This window comes from Cynocephalus volans, chromosome X, assembly GCF_027409185.1.
Source record: "Cynocephalus volans isolate mCynVol1 chromosome X, mCynVol1.pri, whole genome shotgun sequence".
Lineage (NCBI taxonomy): Eukaryota > Metazoa > Chordata > Mammalia > Dermoptera > Cynocephalidae > Cynocephalus > Cynocephalus volans.
Genome location: NC_084478.1, coordinates 7,579,583 through 7,599,093, shown reverse-complemented (window position 1 = coordinate 7,599,093; position 19,511 = coordinate 7,579,583). Strand labels below are relative to the sequence as shown.

At 38.6% G+C, this 19,511-nt stretch overlaps 1 protein-coding gene across 1 annotated transcript in view; it reads left to right on the top strand.

The window, feature by feature from the left end:
• Positions 1–19,511, top strand: part of ANOS1 (anosmin 1) — a 187,242-nt gene that overhangs the window by 139,123 nt on the left and 28,608 nt on the right. The window contains exons 5-6 of the mRNA XM_063083774.1: positions 7,170–7,354; positions 9,774–9,903. Of these exons, the coding sequence (XP_062939844.1) occupies positions 7,170–7,354; positions 9,774–9,903 (315 nt within the window). The remainder of the gene's footprint in view (positions 1–7,169; positions 7,355–9,773; positions 9,904–19,511) is intronic.

Sequence of the window (19,511 nt, the reverse complement as noted above, 5' to 3'; positions counted from 1 at the left end):
CATATGCTATTCATTGTTAGCATTTAACATAAAATAGGATACTTTAAGAGGGATTGTTTTAATCACATTTGTAAAACCTATAGCGTTCTAAAAGTTGGGCATTTTAAAGTGGTAATATAACTTAAAATATATATTTTTTATAAAAACATTGCAGAGTCAGTATGAATTTCAAATATGCCTATTTTACTGAGGATAAGAGGAATATTCTAGGAAATGCCAGAATAAATGATTAATTATGCAAAGACACTTGGAATGTAAATGCTTAAGTAAATAAGATGGACTTTTTATTAAAGTGCTGAAGTTGCTCTTCTACTACAAAGTAACTCCTAACTTGGATTTTTGTGGACAGAAGGAATTCATGGAGAACTAACCACAAATGGAATAAAAATACTCTGTTGACCTGACAATGACTTTTGCATAATGGGCATTTTAAGGCGACTCTACCGTTAAGTTGAAAAGGTGTATATGTACAGGTAGACATTTTTCTCTTTCTTTCTTCAGCAGCCCCTCTGAGAAGGCTGGTTTCCACGTCCTGGGAGCATTTCATGGTACCAATGAATAAGTCAGTGTGTGTAAGCAAAAGGAAGTCAGCCTTTCAATGGCGTCTTAGCTGAGTAGCCATTTGAAGTCCCTGCTGGCGTTCCTAGCAAGGAGTTCAGCCGCTCAGACACTCTTTAAGAGGACAGTAGTGCTCTCAGCCCCAGGGAAAGCCTCCTGCTGACCAGCCCTTGTCTTGGCAAGGGCCCATTCAGATGACACACATATCAACCTTGGCAATCTTGGGGTCCCAGTAGTGACCATCTTTCCTACCTTCTGATTGCTTTCTTACTGCCCAGAACAAACTTGCAGAGGAGGCTCCCTTCCTCTCCCTGCTTCTGCTGGGTCTGTGGAACCCTTTTCCTTAGGAAGAGTTGGATCCGTGGTCGATTGAGATGAACTAGTCCTGCTCTCAGTTTGCAACTGCTGAAACTGAGGTTGCAGGCTGTTCCTAAGTGATTCAGTAGTTGGTAGCAGAAATATATCTAACACCTGCTCCCACCTGGACTAGCTGTCCGTGTCATTCTTTTTTTAGCAGGGGGAGGGTGGCTGGCTGGTACGGGGATCTGAACTCGTGATCTTGGTGTTATAAGGCTGAGCTCTAACCAACTGAGCCAACCGGCCAGCCTCCCTGCCATTCTTTTAGACTGTGTAGGACACTCACCTAAGCTTTCACTTGGCATCATTGTATTGTTATTCTGTAGGTCAACCAAAAGATATGTCAGTATCTTTTTAACCTAATGAAATCACTGGCTTATCAATCATTTTAGGCTAATGAATAACACGGGGTTTTTTGTCATTGTCATTGCTAATTACTTTGTAGAGCTGAAATATTTAAATTAGATACAGAGTGCACGTAATGGAGAACCAAGTTCTATTGGACAAATACGGAAAAACTGTAAGTTCCTTATGAGTATCTTAATCACTGGTTATTGACTTATTAGAGCATCATCACATAGTAGTTCCTGTTTGAAAATCCTGACGAGCATTTTCTTAACATTTTCCCCAGTTTAAGTTTAAACGTTTAAGGTGTCACCTGGATCTGCAAGTACTGATACCTTTCAGTTGAATAAACATTTATGGAGTACCTGCTATCTGCTACGATCTGTATTGGGCACTGGGTACCCACATGAATATGACACCAACACAGTAGTTCTTTACTAAAGTAGTCATGCACACAGCACTCATTTATGTGGGAAAATCAGTTTTTTTAAATTTTCACATAAATTGATATGTACTAGCCCCTGAACTATTTTTTCAACTGATTGCATATTGGATTAATTTTTAAAAATTAAAGATTACAGAAATGCAAAAATACTTTCAGTTTGATCTGCTTTTGTGGAAGGGAGAATGTGGGGGGAGATACTGATTTTTAGCTTCAAAAGCTTTATATTCTGGAAACTTGGGTTATACTGAATGAACTGCTCTTAGCTGATACTCATAGGTTAATTCTATAGACTACTGTTACAGTTTGAAACAAACAACAGAAATCCTTCCTTTTACTTTTTAAATAAAATTATTAGCAGCAAAACAGAAGCCCTGAAAAGGTTAAAATGAATGGAGATGCCTGAAAGTGCTAATTCTATAAAATGCAAACCCTAATATAGTTGTGGAAAGTTTAAAGAGCTTATCTTCTGTAGGTAGGACATAGATGATTGCATTTTGTAATATTTTCTTTCTCTTCCTGTATTAAGCCTGTTTTATGGTACAGTTAGACAGTCTTCCCTCCAGAAAGTAATATGTTTTGTTATTTTAATGCCAAGTCCAACTGCCTCTCCTGGCTTCCAACTGTGGTAATTGGTTTGGATAGTGAAGGGGAAAAACTAAACATTTTTCCAAACATAAATATAAATAAACATACAGATTAATCTGTGGCTTTCAGTTATCTATGTTTACCAGTTGCCATGGATGAACCAAGAATTAATTTGGGTGTCAGTTTATTTCTTGCCAGAAAGACCTGATAATGAAGTTAACTTAATATTTCTGCAAATATCTTAACATATGAAATATTTAAACTTCATGCCTTTAGAGATGGACTAATGCAACTTCTCACGAGTGAATTGAATGTGTGAATTGAATCTAGTGGTCCAGTGCCTTAACGTGATGTCAATACAAATTCCTAGAGTACTGATTATTTTTATGAGTGATATTAAGTAATGGCTAATCATTGAATCACTAGAACATTTTATCTTGCTACATTTTAATGCCATTTACATTCAACACAGAAAAAGTTTTACACTAGTAATAAAATCTAACAATGAATATGCACCTGCTGATTGTTTACCATCATCAGTGTATTTTCAACATTTTTTAAAGCATTGGATTTCTGTTCTTTTGCTTTCTCCGTATGCTTTTTGCCTTTTAAAGGGGGGAAAAAAAACCCCAAACCTGTATTGTCATATACTGTGGGGTGCCATATGATAACACTTTTGAATTTTCAACAGAATAGTTTAGATTTCAGATGACTAATTTGTTCAAAAATAATTTTAAAAAAGAAAAATTTGAATCACTTACATAATGGAATGCACACGGAGAAGAGACCCAGCCTCACATCTGGTTATGCAGTTGGGATACTGGTTCAGCTACCGCAGGCTGTGCCGTGCTGGAAATGTGAGGCCGGGGTCTTGATGGGTTGAGCCCATCTGCACACAATTACCACAGAGCACGAGAGTTATTTCCAATCAGCGGCGCCCACTGACCCCAATGCAAAACAGATAGATGGATGATTTCTTAACATGCAAATTGCTGGGTCACTGTACATGATTATTAAAGAGATTTTTAAATGAAGGAATTTGAAACTGACATCACCCTGATGCTCATTACGTTCAATTAAAGCTGTTGGTAGTTCAATAATGTTCAAGATTAAAAACCATGTAGCAAGGGGATTTGGGTTCTTGGATTTGCTTCTGAGTTTAGCAGCCACAGTATGTGCTGTAGTGGTATGTACTCTGGAGGATTATACATTGGAAAGCCAAGGAGAAAGGTGTGCCCTATGGTTCAGGAACTAACTGGCCATTTTTTCTTTTCCATGTACAAAGAAGTCCAGTGAATCATGAAATATTCTCCGAAGCTATTGTCTCTTCCCATATCTGTGTAACCCTCCATTAGAAGTATCTGTCTAGCACCCGTCTGCCCACATGGAGTGCAAGAATAATGCAAAACAATCATATTGTTGAGACTGGCTTTCATCACTCTGAACAGATTTGGGTGGCTTTTTTCTTGACACAAAAAATAGAGAGCTATTTCTGATTAAAGCCAATCATCAGTTAACTTTGGATTTCTATCCTGTCAGGAATCGGTCTTTTTTTTTTTAACTGTCCTGTGGTCCATGCAAAAAAACTATTTTATTTTGTAAAAACCTTAACATTTTTTTTTTAGCATTTACTCTTTTTTTAAAAAAAAAGAGCCTTGTGCCCATGGTGGAAAAGAGAGATCTGAGTTCATTGAAAGAATATATGACTGAGAAGGTAGCACAGAATACCTGCGATAGCTTTCTCCCTTTCCTAAGTGACTTTCAAGCAGAGAGGGGTTTACCAAAGTTGCAAATGTTTGCATAAATGTTCCAGTATTCCCTCATTTCCCCAGACATATCTTGAGCTTTTCCTTCAGCAAACATTGACTAAACATGTGCCATTGCAGAATGTTCTCTTCTGGGACACTGTGAATTGTGGAAATGAAGGAGATGTGGTTCTTGACCCCTGGGGGCTACAGCTTAGTGGGGAAGACATCATTAAACGAGCTTGCTGCAGCAAGAGGCTGTTAAATGCACATCTTGACAGTTATAGGCTTTACGTTCAAGATGAGCCAAAGAATGCAGCCTTTGTTTCCACTTGGGAAGTTGAGGGGAAGCGTCCCAGAGGGGTGGCTTTTGGTTGAACCTGGAAGTATTCAAGTGTCCACGGTCAGAAAATAGAAGGAAAGACATTTCAGAGAGGGGGTGGGGGAAAAAAAAAAAGGCCATAAGCAGGGCATGGTAATATGGGGTATCTGGCAGTGGGTTTCTGAGATAGCTAGGTTTACAGATAGGGCTGTGACAAAAATGTATGACGTACTGAGAGATAATTTGAAAGATGAGTGGGAGCTTATCATGCCTGGAAGGAAATGCTGAGAAGTTTCCCTTCATTCTATAGAAATGGTTTGAGAAGGAGAGAATCTCACCTCTGCTTTAGAAAAATAACCACAGAATACTGTGAAGAGGGAATTAGAATAAAGACATGGATGTGCAGGGAGATGGGTTGGAAGGCTACTGCACAGGTCTGGGCAAGAGGTGAAAGGGAATAAAGGAGGCAGGTCACCCTGGAGACAGAATGATTTGGGAGTTCCCCAAAATATACTGTGCAATAAAACAACTAGATGGTGGTGGGTTATATTAATCCATTTCTGTTGCTTATAACGAAATACTTAGAACTGGGTAATTTATAAGGAAAATGAAATTTGTTGCCTACAGTTTCTGAGGCTGGGAAGTCCAAAGTCCAGGGAACACATCTGGTGAGGGTCTTGGTGGTGGCGACAGTGACCCAGGGGTCTCACATGGCAGAAAACTGCAGAGCAGAGAGTGAGAGAGTCACCTCTCATGTGCTCTCTTTTAAAACTCTCAGAACTGTGCCCCTGATCACCATTACTAATCCATTCACGAGGCCTGGCCTCTTCAAGGCCCCACCTTTCAATTACCATCATGGGATTTCCCATCCTCAGCAGTTACAGTGGGGATTAAGCTTCTAATATATGAACTTCGGGGACACAGTTCAATCAATCCCCAGCATAGGAGCAAGAACAAGTCAAAAAGGTTCTAAGATCCCTTAGATAAACTAAAGACGAGGTTGTCATGAAGATATATATTACGGGAGAAGGGGCATATTTTGGGGAGAGGAATTTGAGAGGAGACTTGTGCAGGGAAACTTAGCAGTCAGGTGGAAAGGTGGCCTGCATCCGAGCCAGGGAATGGGGTAGACTGGAGAATCATTTGCTTGGCAGAAATATTCCAGTCATCAAAGTACTTGTAATTGCCATTGTAAGATTATGCACCTAGAAGACAAGATTATGTCACAGCTTGAATGACATTCATGTAGCGACACAACAGGAACAAAGTTGGACTTGGTGAAGATCTAGCTAACCAGCAAAGTTGAGGACATTAGAGTAAGAATGTCCAAGGGATTTGCAATCTATCCAAACCCCCTCTCTACCTCTCTAAGTGGCTTTTCCTAATTTGAAATGTAGAAAGAAGCAGAGAATTCAGAGGGAAACCAGAGATCAGATCATAGCTTCAGGCAACCTACTTAATCTTCACCTGTTCAGAACAGAGATAGTTAACTCTTCACCCTGTTCACAAAGTCACAATAACAATCTTGTGAGACAAGTTTATGGTAAACTAAAGGGCAATATACAGCTATAACCCATCAGCAAATCAAAACAGAGCATGCAAATAAGTATGGTAAATGTGTTCTCTAGAAAAAAAAAGTTGTAAATCAATGACCTTTGACCATACATGAATATGCTATTTTTAAAGTATCCAGCTTCATCCACCTAAATATTTGATGACTTTAAAATCTCCCCAAAGAAGACTTAACATGAATTAAAATCAAAACAAAATGAGTTGAAATTCAGCCACGCCACCAACATCAATTCCTATTTACATTTGGTATTTATACATTTTCCAATTTCCTCTCTGTTTAAACTTAAGAAATGGAAAAAGAAATACAGCATTCTGAGCTAGCCTTTTCACATGAGTTTTTAATGCTTTAAGCAAATACCCATCTCCACAGAAATTATTGACTGTCACTGGTGTTCTCGGTGTTGATGGCATTAAACATCATGGCATCATGGATTCTAATTTGGTCATATCCTATTAGTGTTGTAAATTGGTTTTAAATTTCCCTTTCTATAATGGCTGCTATTTTGAAACATGGTTCTTAAATCTATCAGTCACCAGACAACTTGCATGTACTGTAGGGGGAAAAAGAAATCAGAATGATTAACTACTTTAAAATGAGACACCTGTGAGGGACTTTTGAAGCAATACACTCACTCATGCCAGAACCAAACATTATAAATTCATCATTTTCCAATTTTAAACTATTAAGTCTACAGGGAGGACCCCAGCAATCAATTGGGGAATCCAAAAGACTCACACTTTGGAGATCACTCTTGTGAGATTTGACCACGTGAGAAGGTTTAACTTTGCAATTTTTTCCTTAAAGGGAAAACTCCCTGAGCTAGAAAGGAGAGCAAAACTCGGAACCCCAATACGATGACCTTAGACTATATCAACAGAAACAGAGCATGTTAAAAATGGGAAAAATGACTTGAAACTCTTTTATTATCCTCCGTATTAACCTCAGCCGAAGCAACCCGGTAACCTGATTTCTTCAGAAGAATGCACATGAAAGGGTCGCTCTATAGATTACTAGGGAGAAAATGACTTGTTCAGAATCAGGAATCAATTTAGATGCTCTTTAAAGAAAAAAGGAAAAGTTAAAAGAAAGGGGGCAAATACTCTTTTGAGATATGATGGGCTGAACTTGCTGTCAGAAGACTTCCAATGTGAAACCCTGTTTGGAGAGGCCACTTTTATGAAGGCAAATATCAATTTGACTCACACACAGATTGTTTTAATTGACATGGTCCTGTTTCAGGTGTCCCCCTGAAGCCCAGAAAAGAGTTACGATTTACGGAACTGCAGTCTGGACAGCTGGAAATTAAGTGGTCCTCAAAATTCAATATATCCATTGAGCCTGTAATCTACGTGGTACAAAGAAGATGGAATTATGGAATCCATCCAAGTGAGGACGATGCCACCCCTTGGCAGACGGTGGCCCAGGTGAGTGCTTCACAGATTTTGTTTTTTCTTCATGCACGTGCATAAAATTAACTTGGAATGCTGCAGTCAAAATACCTTGACCACAGAAATAATACAATGTGGAAATAATGCCATGCATGTCTGCTGAAGAGAAGATGGGCTCTGTAGATGTAAATTGATACACCCAGAAACCTGACAATTGGCTTGATTTGCTCATAATATACACGGAAGGGAGATAATTTTATAATCTGATTGTTGACATTTATTTTTTCCAAGAATTGCATTTCCCTCAGCTAGACTCAAAACCAACTAGAGTTGGGGAAATGCAACACTGTTAGGATTAATTTGATATTTAATAATCTAAACGAGTTTTCTTCTATTTCTTCTACGTGTAAGCCTTTGTCCCACCTGAGGACTTTAGTAGCAATAAAAGTGAGTGAGATTCATATCGCAAAACTGCTTAGGGGGAGCAGCCAGCAGCTCATAAATCTTTGCTAAGTGCTTTCTTCTTTGACTTAGTCAACTTAAAGACTGATATGCCACCTCGATGGCACCTCTCCCAGAGTTTATCTAAACAGTACTTCCTCTTCTGTTTTGCGGATGAGAAAAGCAAAATATTTTCTTTCTTTTTAAGAGCTGTTAAATGGACTACCAGCTGCAAAAAAAAAAAAAAAAAAAAAAGAAAAAGAAAAAGAAAAAGAACGAAAACAAACCTGCATGGATATAGAAAAAGAAGAAATTCTCAATGTGAAACTGCTTCATGCATTTCAATAACTAAGATGACTTCTCCACATTTATGTCTATAGGAAAAAATTCTCACCTTAAATTGTAGTATCTCAAAGGAGATAAACACTAAAATAAAATAAAGACCCCAAAATAAATAAGTGAGAAGTTTGATGTAAAAGAAACATCTTAGATTTGGAAAAAAAAAAAAATGCCTGGTCAAATAAAATTAGTAATTGTATTGTATACCTATTTTGTAAAAAAAAAAAAAAAAATTGCTTCAATAAGACATAAAGCTACTCGGAATACAGCTTAAAATTCCATTTGATTTACATGGCATGCTCCCGTAAATAATGGTGCAGATTTAATTGTAAATTTTCCAAATTATTTAAAAATTTATGAAAGCAACTGATAATAAGATTATCTCTTTTATCCCCTTGTTTTTGGAAAGAGGAAAGCTCTTGAATTGTTATTATTATTATCGTTGTTATTATTTTTGCTAGTTAATGCCACATGTAATTTTTTTTTTCTTTGTCTGCTAAATGCTATGGACACCGTGCTGGCTTTAAGCTTTTTAAATTCACAACTAAAATTATAAATGATGAACTCAGCTGAAAGAGTTGTCTCAAATTCAGCCAAATCAGGTAGAAAGCTATGCTTAGTAGTTCTTGCTCTTTCTTTGATCTCAGAAATGTTAAGCTTCTTTTAGATATTGATGTAAATGTTACAGACAGTACCTTTTAATGAGTTAGTATAAGCTGAGGTCTGGGAGAGTTCGAGTTCCCCAGGTTCATTCCCAGAGCCAAGCTCAGTTTGGCACTAGGTGTAGTTGAAGGTGGCATTTATTTTTCGGAATTTAAGGCAAGGTTTTCAGAACTGCCAATGAAAACAATCATGGAACATTGTTGAAAGCAGGTGAAAGGTGTGAAGACTGTTAAAGTTATTTGACATCCTGGGATTCTAGTGGTAGAAACAAGAAAACATAAAAAAGGGAAAAGAAAAAAAAAGAAGACGCAACAATCACAACAGTTCCTTGGACTTGTTAAGACAAGTGAACAGATATGATGTTGATGGGGGGAGGGGAGAGCGGGAGGGTGGAAAAGGAAGAATTGATAAAGGGACACGAAAATCAACTACACTGTATATTGATAAATTTAAAAGAAATGGAATTCAATATACAAATATCAATACTTAAAATACATACATATGTTGTAGTGTAAAAGACACGTGCTATTTCAAAAAACCATTTGATGTGGGGTGAAATTTTTCAGCCTAGGATGGGGTGCAAGTTATATAGTTATCTCCCACATGATAATCCATGTTATAATTAAACATTTGTTCAATATTGGAAAAAAAAATAGACATTTTCTTTCTATAATCTAAAGATGATTTCATTTTCTTGTCTATAACATAATGATCACTATCCTTCTATATTCTTAACTGATCAAATCCCTCAAAGGCTGTATTTAGTCACTAGATTTGATAACAACCCATGCATTTGTTATAAGATTTTGACTTCCAGAGGTGTTTTACTCTTTGGGGTGAAATATCAGAAGTTCCTTGATGACTGATAGCTCTTTTGTCACTGGGTGTGATAAGCTGCTCTTATCCAGAGAGAAGTCAAGGCTGAGTTGCACTGGTCATGCATTAGTGTATTTTTTTTTTTTTAACACACCCAGTTGACATGTTGTCTGTGCTGTGTGACATTTCCCCTCAGACCACAGATGAGGGGGTTCAACTGACTGACATAAGACCCAGCAGGTGGTACCAGTTCCGCGTAGCTGCTGTCAACGTGCACGGGACCAGAGGCTTCACTGCCCCCAGCAAGCACTTCCGCTCTTCCAAAGGTCGGTCTTCCTTTTCTGCCCCGACACTCACCTTGCTCCTGGGCACACATGGAATGCAGATTCCTTGTCTCCTCGTTCATATTTATGGTTGGCCAACAGGTGGCTTTGCTGTTCTTGGAGAATGGGACCAGATGTTTCTGAAGGTACCCTGTAAATTTACGGTTAGGGACATCACTGGGCTTTTACCATCAAGGTGTCACAGAAGATAATGGAACAGGATTTTCTCAACTGTGAAGTGAGGGGGCTTCCATTATCAACTTCTGTTATGTTTTTGCTTGAACATATTCTGCATCAAGCATTATCCAATTAATTTTCCGAGAGAAATGCTGAGCTTTAGGTAATTCAGACTATACAGCCTTTCTTGAAACAATTGTTAAATTCAGTGTGAGTTAATCTCTTAACATCCAGAATTTAAACTCCTCCTGAGTCATTTGATCATGGCTTTAATTTTGTTCGGTATTTATTTCATTGCTATTTTAAAACCTCTGTGGAATAAGATGAATAGTACGTTACAATTCTGGTTAGTTAAGTCTGTGACAGTTGAAGGACATAATGTGACCAGATATTAACAATATCTTCAGGTTTATTTCTCTACTTGTGTCTGTATGGCTGTGCACCTTCTAAATTAATTAGACATCTGCTTGACTAATCCTCAAGATCTGGTTTCATAGATACAGATTAGTCCTATTGTTCATTTACTAATCAGGAGTTATCTTCTTACACAGAAGCTAATTTAGATTTATTTCAAACAAAATGCATCGTGGTATTAATGAATAAAGTAAGACATAACATCGATCATATACCTTCCTCTGGGGAGGCTTAATTAAACTGGCTGCTATAAATTGCAATGTCTGTTCTATGATGTGAAAAATGGGTATGTCTCAGATAGTCTGTCCGTTTCTCACTTTATATTATTGCTGTTACTTTCTCTGCACTATTGTAGGTCTCAAGTGGAAAACTTGCAATCAAAATAATTTAATATTTGGATTGTATTGCAGTGTATGTTGTCGATTTTTAAGTTTCCTTTAAAAGTCATTTCTTTTAAAATGAAAGTGAAGGTTTTTTGTTTCTGTTTCCCCCCCCCCCCCCCCAGGGAGGCAAATATACAAACTAAGCTAGATGTAAAGTAAAATTATAAATAAAGATGTCAAACCTCATCTTAAGACTCTGTCTACAGCTGGCTTAACAATTTACAGAGGCAAGTGAAATAAACAATTAACAGTGGGTGATCGATAAAAGGCTTGAGAACTCTTCACCTTGAGTTTCATGGTTCAAATATGATCCAGACACATTGTGGTCAAAATGTGCTACCATCTGTTCAGCTGCCTGTAGGATCTGGACTGGTGTTCTCAGAACAAGGCTGCAAATTCAGACGTCAGACAGAAGCGGTTCCCAGCCTCCGGAGACAGATGTTGAATTACCTCTAAGAGCAGCAGCACATCCTGCCTGTTGGAGCTGCGGCAGGTGGCTTTGCTCCCCTGATTCCTCACAGAGCCCAGCTATCACAAATCCTTTATACCTGGGCAGAAGTCCTTCGACAGTCCCCAGGGCTGGTTGTGGGGGTGCTCACTGGAAATAGAAGGGTCATACTGTCACACACTTCCTAGTATATCTGAGCAACTTAAGGGTCTAGAATTAGAGCTCCATCCCCTGAATTTAGGTTGGCTTTTACTGAATGAAAATATACCATTTTCTGAAACATTGCAGTCATCATTAAAATGTTGTTGTATCTCCCACTTTTGTAAATATGCCCCAAATTCACACTTCCATACGTCTCATTGTGAGGAGCATCCCAGGCTTTAGTTCTGGCCCTCTTACCAGTCTGCACAGTATTCATAGTACATTGTGTTACGTTTTCAGGGAAGATGCATCCCAGAGTGATGGGAGTGAAATCAGTCAGTTAAAGGGTGGAGACACTTTCTCCAGGATACGTCTGATGCAGCCACATCTTCCCAACTTACACAATATTATCAATGCAGAAAAGAGCCTGATTGGGAAAAAAATGTTACCACTTTATCGAAATATAATTTACATGCTACAGAATTCACTCATCTTAAAGTATAAGCAACGCAGTGATTTTTAGTATTTACTGAGCTGTACAATCATTGCCTGGTTTTAGAATGAGTTCATCACTCCAAAAAGATCCTTCGTGCTTACTGGGAAAATCTAATGTTAGAAACAAGGTTATTTTTTGTGCCTTGTTTTATTATTCATGTTTCTCAACTGCAACCCTATGAGAAGGATGAATATCCTTAGCTTTAAGCATCTCCCTTAGAAAAGCCTATTTGTAGAAAAGGGCCTAAACATAGCCATCTCATTGATTTATAAATAATTACTCCCATTTTGGAAATGCATGCATGCCCAAAGGAATAAAGGACTTTCCGTTCATACAGTCTCTTCTCTCAATAATTTCCATTTTAGTAATGGCAGTGCTGTTCTTTCAGCAGCTGGTGACAGAAGAATTCTGGAGTCATTATTGACTCTAGTCATCTCCTACAAGCCACCAGTAAGTGCTCAGATCCTATCAGACTTATGTTTCCACATGTATTCCCTAGTCAGTTTGCTTCTGCCTTTACTGAAGTTACTGTCCCCTGACCAGGAATACTGCTCTGGCTTCCATCTGCAACCCAGCTTCTACACCCCTCGCCTGTATTCTTGACACAACCACCTGAGTGATGCTACTAAAATCCAAGTCATGTCATGTTTGTGTGCTTGACATGTCCCAGCCACTCCCCCATCTCACTTGGAGGAGAAGCCACGTGTTTCACGATGGCTGCAAAGACCCAGCAAACCACCTCCTCTTCCTCTCAGAGCTCCCCTTCTGCTAACTCCCTGTTCTGCTCAAGCCTTGAGACGCCTCTGCTGTTCTGCGAATACTGTAGATTCTCTCTTGCCTCAGACGTTTGCATCCAGCACTTCCTGGAACTGGAATGCAAAACCTTTTTGGCTACCTTATCTAAAATTGCAAATAAACAAATCCACATATCCCATGTTTCATTATCTTTCTTACTGTCAGTTATTACGGTCTACCCTACCACCCTAGAGTCTTTTACTTTTTAATGTTGTTTACTGTTTCCCCTTGTATCCAATTAAGATGAATATGTGTGTTTGTGTGTGTATTTGTGTGTACATGTTGTTCCATCCCAGCAGATATTTTTGCCACCTTGTTTACTTGTGAATCCCAGTGCTTAGAACAGTGCTCGACACATAACAGCTGCTCAGCAAATCTTTGCTGAATAAAAAAGGGCATGAAACAAGAGTAATACAAAGAGAAGCTGAAGACATAAAAAGAACATTTTTTTTCTAACTTTAAATTTTCCCATTAAAGCATGAAAGACCTTATCAGGGTGATGGATTCATTCTAAAACAAGGCAATGGTTGCACAGCTCAGTGGGTGACTTTTGTGGCATGTAAATTATATTTCAATAAAGTGGTAACTTTTTTTCCCAATCAGGCTCTTTTCTGCATTGATGATATTATGTAAAGTGGGAAGATGTGGCTGCATCTTGTGAGTGGCTATGTCTCCTTTAGACGTATCCTGGAGAAAACGTCTCCGCCCTTTAGCTGACCGATTTCACTCCCATCACTTTGGGATGCATCTTCCCTGAAAAAGTAACACAATCTACTATGAATTCTGTGCAGACGTTTTTGGTTTGTAAGAGTGCCAGAACTAAAGCCTGGGATGCTCCTCACAATGACACATGTGGAAGTGTGAATTTGAGCATATTAGTAAAAGCAGGAAATAGAACATTTTAATGATAACTGCACTGATTAAAAAAAGTGCATTTTCATTCAGTATAAGCCCATTTATTCCTGTCGTGCGCCAGAACTGAAACTTGTACCAGTCTGCGAGTGGTTTAAAATTGCTGTAAGAAAGAATTACTGCTTCCAAAATAGTCTGTGCAAAGGGTAAGCAATTATCTAGTGTGTTTGGTTGCATAGAGAGCCAGCTTTGATAATTTAAGGCTGGCTCAGGTAAAGGGGAATTTTTTTTTTCTATCTACCAGGAACACTTTTGAGAGTAAAAGTAAAATTAAATTGAAAAAGCAAAACATTGATAAAATGAGTTTCTTTCCGTTTTGAACCACTGCTTGGTATTCATGGGCTGTAATCCTGATTTTCATGAAAAAGCAAAAATTCTTGTTATTATTTTCCGTAGATTTATGTTTAAATACAAAATTAGTCTGTGGTTTGCCAAAATGGATTGGCTACTATTTAAGTTAATTCCTTTTTAACTCATTTATTTTCCCATGACTTAATCCTAACTCAACATACCTATTTTTGTCGAAAAGTCTAAGTTATTCGTAGGTTAGTAACTCAGGTTTATGCTTTCCCCTTCCTGATGAACACAGTTTTGGGATATTTTTATTTCAAACTCTTACCTCCCCCAGAAAAAACTGAATCATTATAGAATGGGTAAAAATTAGTAATTATTCCTGGCAGCAGAAAGGCTAAAAGAGAGCTTGAGATAAAATTTATATTTACTTATTTAAACTACCTATACTATTTTTCTTTCTAGTACTTGAGAAGGAAAATCAGCTTCCCAATTAAATATTAAAATTAATAGTAATTTAATATAATGCCTAATGCCCCTTTCTACTTTTTGCCTCTTTATGAGCGTACTTCAAAAAGTTCATGGAAAAATAGAATTGAAAGATAAATCGAATCTGTCCATGGACTTTTTGAAGTACCCTCATATTTAGAACGTGGAAATGTTAATCCTTGTGCTTGGTGCTTTCCCTTCATAGGTCCCTCCTGGGATGAAGTGCTTCTCTAGCCCCCAATCCTGCCAGATCCTAGGGTCTCCCTAAACTTTTGTACCTCATTCCATTTGGAACAAGCAACATGAAGTCTCTGAGCACAAGGTGTAGTTATGTCTGTATATTCCTGTGTATGCGGCACGTGCTGATTTGGAATGCAACTCTGGACAGAGATGACCTGAGAAACATTAGACTCCTGCAGAAGCTGGTGCAAGTTGAGGCTCTGAGTGTGAGCAGTTTACTTAGGAGGTGATCCAGGAAACAGAGGCAGGTGAAAGGAGAAGCCAGACAGGGAAGGGAAAGAAGACAATACAGGGCGAATTCTCATGCTAGATACCAGCGTGGGCACCTGGAGCTTCCTCCTTGCCGGCAACTCCATGAGCTAGTGTGGGGTGCACATGCCCCAGAGTTACTCACGGCGGGGGTGCATAGGGGAGCTGGGGCATGCAAACACCATCACATTACAAAATAACATACTCTTAGGGAATCTTATAAAGAAAAATGTAGAAATCTGCCTTAAGTTATAAATGACCTTATATATTATCTTTTGGTTATCATATTCACTTCCCTCCAAATGCAGTTTTTCATACATCTCTTTCTCCTTAGTCCCCCATGTGTATGAGATACATTACACAGGAAAAAGAAGCAGACGGCATTGTTTTCACAGCATACAAGAATCACACTGGATGTTATTTCATGCGTACATTACAGAGTGTTAGTAAAACTAGAACAGACATCACTGGTAGTAATAAAATTCTCTGTTGCTCCGTGGGGACCCGTGACTTTTTAGGCTATTACACAACTGCACCGTATGTGCCGTTTCCAATGGGCAAGGTTTAGCTGTACATGTCTGAAACTATTTAATAGTTGGAAATTCACTGGCAGTGTTGCTTCAGCAGCTTTTCGAAGACTTATGAGTTGTTGTGTGTCTGGATACTGCAGGCTGAATTTCTTTTTCGTTTTGTTTTTTTAAAGGAAAGAGGAAAACTATCCTAACTGCTAAGTCTGGAAAGAAAAAAGAAGGCTTAACAATTAAGAGGACCTTCTATTTAGTCACAGAATTTGTGAACATAGTTACATCATTGCTTTTAAAATATAAGTGCACATGATCTTAGTCACATACCTTAAGAGGTATTCCTATAAGGCATTTCAATGGGCATCATTTGTGGAAATCAAATAAGCAAAATCAACATTCGTTTTCTTGGAATATATATTGTTTCTCTACGTGTGTGTGTATTTGTTTATAATTATTTATAATGGTTGCTCTGTTTATAGCCCTTGCATGCTACTTAGCTGTTCTTTTCACATGCAGGGATGGGTTTCTGTATTTAAAAAATTGTGTTGTCTGAAAACCTAGAGGAGCTTGTCTCACAAAAAGAGAGATGGGATTTGTCCCGGGACAGGCAAGAGTGGTCCTTTCCCATGAGATTTCACATCAGTGCAATAATAGAACTGCATTGCTCCATGGGTGATAAGTGATTGCATTTGTCACTTTACCCACCATAGGCACAAAGTCACTCTACTGTGTCAAACCTCCATTCCTGGTCCTTTGTCACTTGTGGTGCTAACCACAAAAGGTTAAGTGATGAAACCTGAAATCTGTCTTTCTGAATGCCACATCTTCCATCTTCCTTTGCCGAAAGCACCGCATACGATTGTCAGCAAACTGTTTTTCTCCAAGGCTGAAATTGGCTATACATAGTAAATATTCAGCATATTTTGCATTGGAGATCATGCAAATTGTATGTGAGTAGAAAGAGCTAATATAGCCTTCTATTTCAGAGATCTCTGAGACCCTGCTTGTCTTCTGCAGATAAGTGTGAAACTTGTAAAGAGGAAATGGAATGAAGCAGAAAGAGAAGTGAAATAGGGGAGAAATGGTCCAATTTGGGACTCAGATAAATGGCTTGAGAGAACGCTGGTCTTGTGATATGAATCTGACCCTCTCACTCTTTGCATTTGAGCTGTTGAATTAAACTCTCTGATCCTCGGTTTCCTCATGATTAAAATCAGAGCAATAATGCCAACATTGCATCAACAAAACACAACCCCATGTTTATAAAATTAGACATACACATTGCTCACGTCAAGTTTCATAGAGCTAATGGTATTACAGCTTTCGAGATTCTCTTCATCAGGGGTGGGCAATCTATGGCCAGGAGTCCAAACTTGTCCTGCTGCCTGTTTTTCTAAATAAAGTTTTATTGGAACACAGCTTTGTTCATTTGTTTACAAGTTTGTAGCTGCTTTTGAGCTAAAAGGGCAGATTTGACTGGTTGTGACTGATACCGCATGGTGTACAAAGCTAAAAGTTTGTCAGTGCCTGCACTAGACTTATGATAGACACTTTTCCTGTTAAAGGGCTTCTCATTTTTCTGTAGGGACACTGGCCCAGCATCAAGAAGATGGAATATAACATATGTAGAGTGTGGTACGTGCAGTTGTGTATTGTTAGAAACTCAACTCCCTCTTTCTTCCCTTATTTGTGTTTTCACTCCTTGTTCTGCCACCGATTATGTGAAAGAACTTGGACAAGTCACTTTACCACTGTAATCCCTAAGATCCTCACTGGTTCAAAAAGAAAAGTTAAATAACTAAATTGTAGAATCCCTTAGGACTTTATCATATATGAAGTCTCTCTTCCTCTCTCTTTGTCTCTGTCTCCATCTCTCTCTTTCTATGTGTATTTGTGTGAGAGATGTATATATACACACAGATAGATATATCTTACCTGCAAACTTCCAACTGCATTTCAAAATTCTAATACAATTAAAGCATCATGGAAATTGAAAGAAAGTAGTTTATATACTTTGACAAAGTGCATATATGCCTTATTTCATAATGCAGGGAACCATTTCTCAAGGCAGAGAATGGTTTAAGTGTGAAGATTTGTTAGGACTGAATGAAATCCTTCAGATTAGATTAAAGAGACAGATGCTCTCTCACTTCACCTGAACCCTACAGTTGTACATGGGTGGCTGATTTACAGAGGAGAACTGGGGTGACAAACTCCAAGGTGACCTTCACAATTCTCTTTCGGCTTTGTAATTTAATAATGACTGTTTTAGGGGAAAAAGAGATTGGGGTGTGTGCTATCTTGGTTGGTATCGTAAACAGTTGAAATGGGCATTCCTTTTAAGAAAATGTAAATATTATTAATTCATCCTTTGAAAGCATTATTTCATCATATGTTGTTTTCAAAAGTTATATGGTTTCACGTTTCCCAAATTAGATGATATTATTCTGGTTTTTTATGATCACGTGTACGCTACAAGAAAAATTTTCCAGAACAGTAAATAAGGATGTAGTGAATGACGTAGATTAAGGAAGATGATAGAATACCTAGTACTAGTTGACCTTCTTAAAAGTTGGAATTTCTTTAGAAGAGGAGATCATTTTGAGCTTTTCCTTATGAGCCTAAAATATCTGGAACATTCGTGTGACTGCTTATTTTCAGTATAGACATTCAGATGCATCGCCAAGGATGTGAAAGGCTGTTATCTTTTTGCATTTAAATTTTTCTCTTGCCTCAAAATGAGGATTCACTTGCAAACTAGGTTCCCTCTCAGGAAGGTCTGTAGCTTCCTTTTGCAGGTTGAGGGTTGAATCCTCCAACAGACAAAGGGGTACTGCTTTGATTCTCTTATTTCAAACTGGGAATAGCACGCCTTTGATTTTGCAGTCCACTTATGATCTTGTTATGATCTAGCTGTTCTGATGGACAGGGCTTAACCCTGAAACTGAAAAAAAAAAACACCTTACAAATCAAAGCTAACATTTAGGAGAAAGCTGCCATTCATTCATTTATCCATTCAAGAAAGGTTTACTGAGCACCTACTGTGTGACAGAAGTGAACAAAGCACAAAAGTTACTCCCCTTATAGAGCTTTTATTATTGTGGGTTGAGGAAGACAGCAAATAAATAATGTATGTAATGAGTCAGTTGGTAATAAGGGTTCTGGAGAACAATAAAGCTGATTTTCTATCATGGTGAAATATTTTTTGGTAGGGAAGGAGAGAACATGTTGCTATTTTAAATACAACAGTAGGTAAGGAGCCAGCCATGGGGGTATGTGGGGAAAACATTTAGGCAGGGCCAGTGGGAAAGCCTTAGTAGTATCACAGTTTTCTTCTCTGGGAAATAGTGTGGGGGCCAGAGTGGCTGGGGCAGAGGGGCAGGTGGGGATAAAAGGGAAGGTGCTTTGGGAGGTGATGTGGAGAAGATTTGCAGGACGTTCAGGAGATCAGTGGCACTTTTACTCTGAGTAAGATGGGAAGCCATCAGCAGCCTCTGAGCAGAGGAGTGACAGGACATGGTTTGTGTGGCAAAGAGTCATCTGACAGCTACATCAAGAAAAGGCTAAATTCCAGATATATGCCGAAGCTAATGCTATCATGATATGCTCAAGGGATATGAATGGAACAGAACTGTTTGACTTCAAGGTTTGGGGCCGCAGCAACTGGAAGGAGGAATTTCCATGTACTGAGTTGGGATTGTCTTTGGTGGGCTGTATATGTGGGTGGCGTGGGGGGAAATCACAATTTTGGTTATCAGATAACTCTGAGACCTCCAAGTGGAGGAAAATACTTGAATAGTTGAATCTGAGATCAGGGGCGAGGTCTGTGACACTGAATAGCTCCCTAGAGAGTAAGCTTAGATGACAAGAGAAAGGGCCCCCAAGTCCAGATGCTGGATGCTCTCCTATTTAGAGACGATGAAATGCAGAGGAACAACGGGATGGGGGGCTGAGGAGTAGCTTCAAGTGGGACCAAAGGAAAATCCCAGAGAGAGTGGTGCCCAGGAAGCCAAGTGAAGGCTGTGTTTCAAAGAGAAGGAAGTGATCAGTGC